The following is a 2,264-nucleotide window of genomic DNA, read 5'->3' as shown; positions in this document are numbered from 1 at the left end:
GTTATGGTTTCCATATAGGGCACGATCGCCAATCCTGAGTTTGGCAAGATCACGCTTCTTTCCTTAACCGTTAGGCTCCTTCATGCTCAATGCACTAATCGGTTATCTTATGGAACCGCTTCCGACCGAGTCAATCCGACCAACCTTGATTCGATCTGTATTGTTATTATTTACTTATCATTGGTCAAATCACTTGAAAATTGATTGCAAAGAAAGCCACAGAGGCAGTGGTTTGGCCAAAAAAGAAATTGCCACTAGAAAATCGATTGCAAAGAAAGCCACCCTTGGGGCTGGAACTGTCTCTGAAGGCTTTGTAATCCCATGTTGTTGAAACTCCTTTTGGTTTTCATCTCCATAGAACGGCTTATTTCCCTCCTCGGTTTTTCTAGATTTCGATGTATTTATTTATCATTAATAGGTTTTTTTTTCTTCTTTTTCCCTTTACTTGCTTAACTTTGTTCTTGTTGGAACTTGAGAACGCCTGATTTCCGATTTCTATGGTTGCTGCAAGATGGATTGCTATCCTGCTTCAATGAATTATGATTTTGACATTGTCCGCTTCCACGAGCATGTTCCTACCACTGTAACATTGTCATCTTTTCCATCGCAAAGTAAAGTTCCAATCACTTTTGATCATCATACGACAAGGAAAGCTACAACAAATAGTGATTCCGATACTCTACCACCAGACTCGAATGCTTAAATTGCTTTCCAAAGTTCCAATTTTGCTGATGAAAAGGCCACAATCTTGGTGGATCTGGATCCAACATATGAAGTTTGGTTGCCGTTGGTATTAGTGGAATTTTTCGATGTTTAGTTTCTGATGAAAGTTAATAATGGTCAGTTAGTTGCACAACTGTGAATAATCAAAGAAAGTGCATGACATAGTTTCACTTATGCCATGTTCCTTAAATAGCTACACTATCTCTATGTCTTGGATGGCATTGTCAGTGTTGTGTCTGATGGTTTGTCTATTTCCACTTCATGGCTTGCAAGTTTCATGCAATTCGGCCATGTGTTTCTCATAGTTTATTAATATATATATTGCATATTTCTACCATAAAATAGCCACACATGGATTTTTTTCTCTAAATTTAGATGGTAAAATATTAAAAAAAAAATTATATATTTACACTTATACCTCGTCCTTTCATTTTACATCGTTGGATCTTATATTGATTATGGCCCTACCAGCAATCGTGCAGGTATAGAAATCAGTTGCAGGGAAAGCTATTTTATATTCATTTATTGTCGTTTGGGTATATTCTGAAATTATGAACAAATATGGATCCACAGACACTTTTTTTTTTTTTTGGTTGAATGGATCCACATAGACACGTAAACGAGTTTCAAAAAAAAGAAACAAACTTTACCCAATTTGACTTGTTTCAGAACAAATTAAGGAAATTCTCCATTCGTTGTCGTCTCCAACTCGCTTCTTTTCGAATAAAATTTCGAGAGTCTATATATAAGAAATCACATAGAAACATTAACCTTTCACCTTCTAAAGACCATGTGGCTCTTGATAATTTTCTCCTCACCAGAATCTTGCGATCGGTGGAGTCAAAGCAACAGTGATTGGAACCCTAATAGGGTGTAAAGCTTTGTTACATAGAACAGCCAAGGCAAGTGCTCCACTACTGGAAGCCGCCAACTCAGCCATCTGAGGCCTCTTCTTCGATTCTTATTCGGGTGGGATGAAAAGCTCTTGTGTCTCTTCGAGCGCGAATTCGGATTGACGCATCGATGTTTCGATCCTCTCGAATTCTTTCTTGCCCATGCCAGATTTACCGAACTCTGCTGAGAAGAGATTCGACGTCAACATTGTTTTTTAATGGCGATGAAAAGTCCTGTTATGGAAGCACCAGAGAAAGAGAGAGGGAGAAGTGGACGCCCGAAGCAACCTTACCGTACTTCTTCATCAGCTCGCCAAGTCGAACTGTTAGAGACATTTTTACTGGCGATAGTCAACAGAGAAAAATTCAAGAGCTTTGGATTAGGGTTTGAAATTGGAACGAATAAAAACCAGAGCAAGCAAGAGATATAAGAGGTTGGCTTGAGTTGGTCTTTTTCTGTGAGACCAAATGCACTGACCATGCTAGCCTTTTCTCTATCAAATCCAGAGTTTTTAATGGGGATCACGATAGGTTTCGCTAATAGCACGGGAATAAGGGGCTGAAAGAAGGCTTCTGTGTCCATTAGCATCACCTCCTTTCATCGTCTCTCATAAGTTTAACCCTTTTGTACATCGCTGCTTTTGTTTC

At 38.9% G+C, this 2,264-nt stretch overlaps 1 protein-coding gene across 1 annotated transcript; it reads right to left on the bottom strand.

Moving 5' to 3' along the window:
- Positions 1–1,537: 1,537 nt before the first annotated feature.
- Positions 1,538–1,952, bottom strand: LOC149024078 (uncharacterized). The gene is made up of 2 exons (XM_089143407.1): positions 1,866–1,952; positions 1,538–1,675 (listed from the first exon to the last, which is right to left on the bottom strand). Exons 1-2 carry the CDS (start codon positions 1,950–1,952, stop codon positions 1,538–1,540), a joined length of 225 nt encoding a protein of 74 aa, XP_088999533.1.
- Positions 1,953–2,264: the final 312 nt, after the last annotated feature.

Source organism: Hakea prostrata, chromosome 2 (genome assembly GCF_041222555.1).
Source record: "Hakea prostrata isolate BN-2017 chromosome 2, UWA_Hpros_2, whole genome shotgun sequence".
NCBI classification, from domain to species: domain Eukaryota; kingdom Viridiplantae; phylum Streptophyta; class Magnoliopsida; order Proteales; family Proteaceae; genus Hakea; species Hakea prostrata.
This window is presented reverse-complemented; position numbering and strand designations above follow the sequence as displayed.

What these genes read in the sequence shown, in the direction of transcription:
- LOC149024078 (XM_089143407.1), bottom strand. Translation starts at nt 1,952, where the DNA reads ATGTCTCTAACAGTTCGACTTGGCGAGCTGATGAAGAAGTACGGTAAG. An exon ending in TCTCCCTCTCTCTTTCTCTG is followed by an intron (nt 1,676 to 1,865) that starts GTGCTTCCATAA and finishes TAAGAATCGAAG; the next exon opens with AAGAGGCCTCAGATGGCTGA.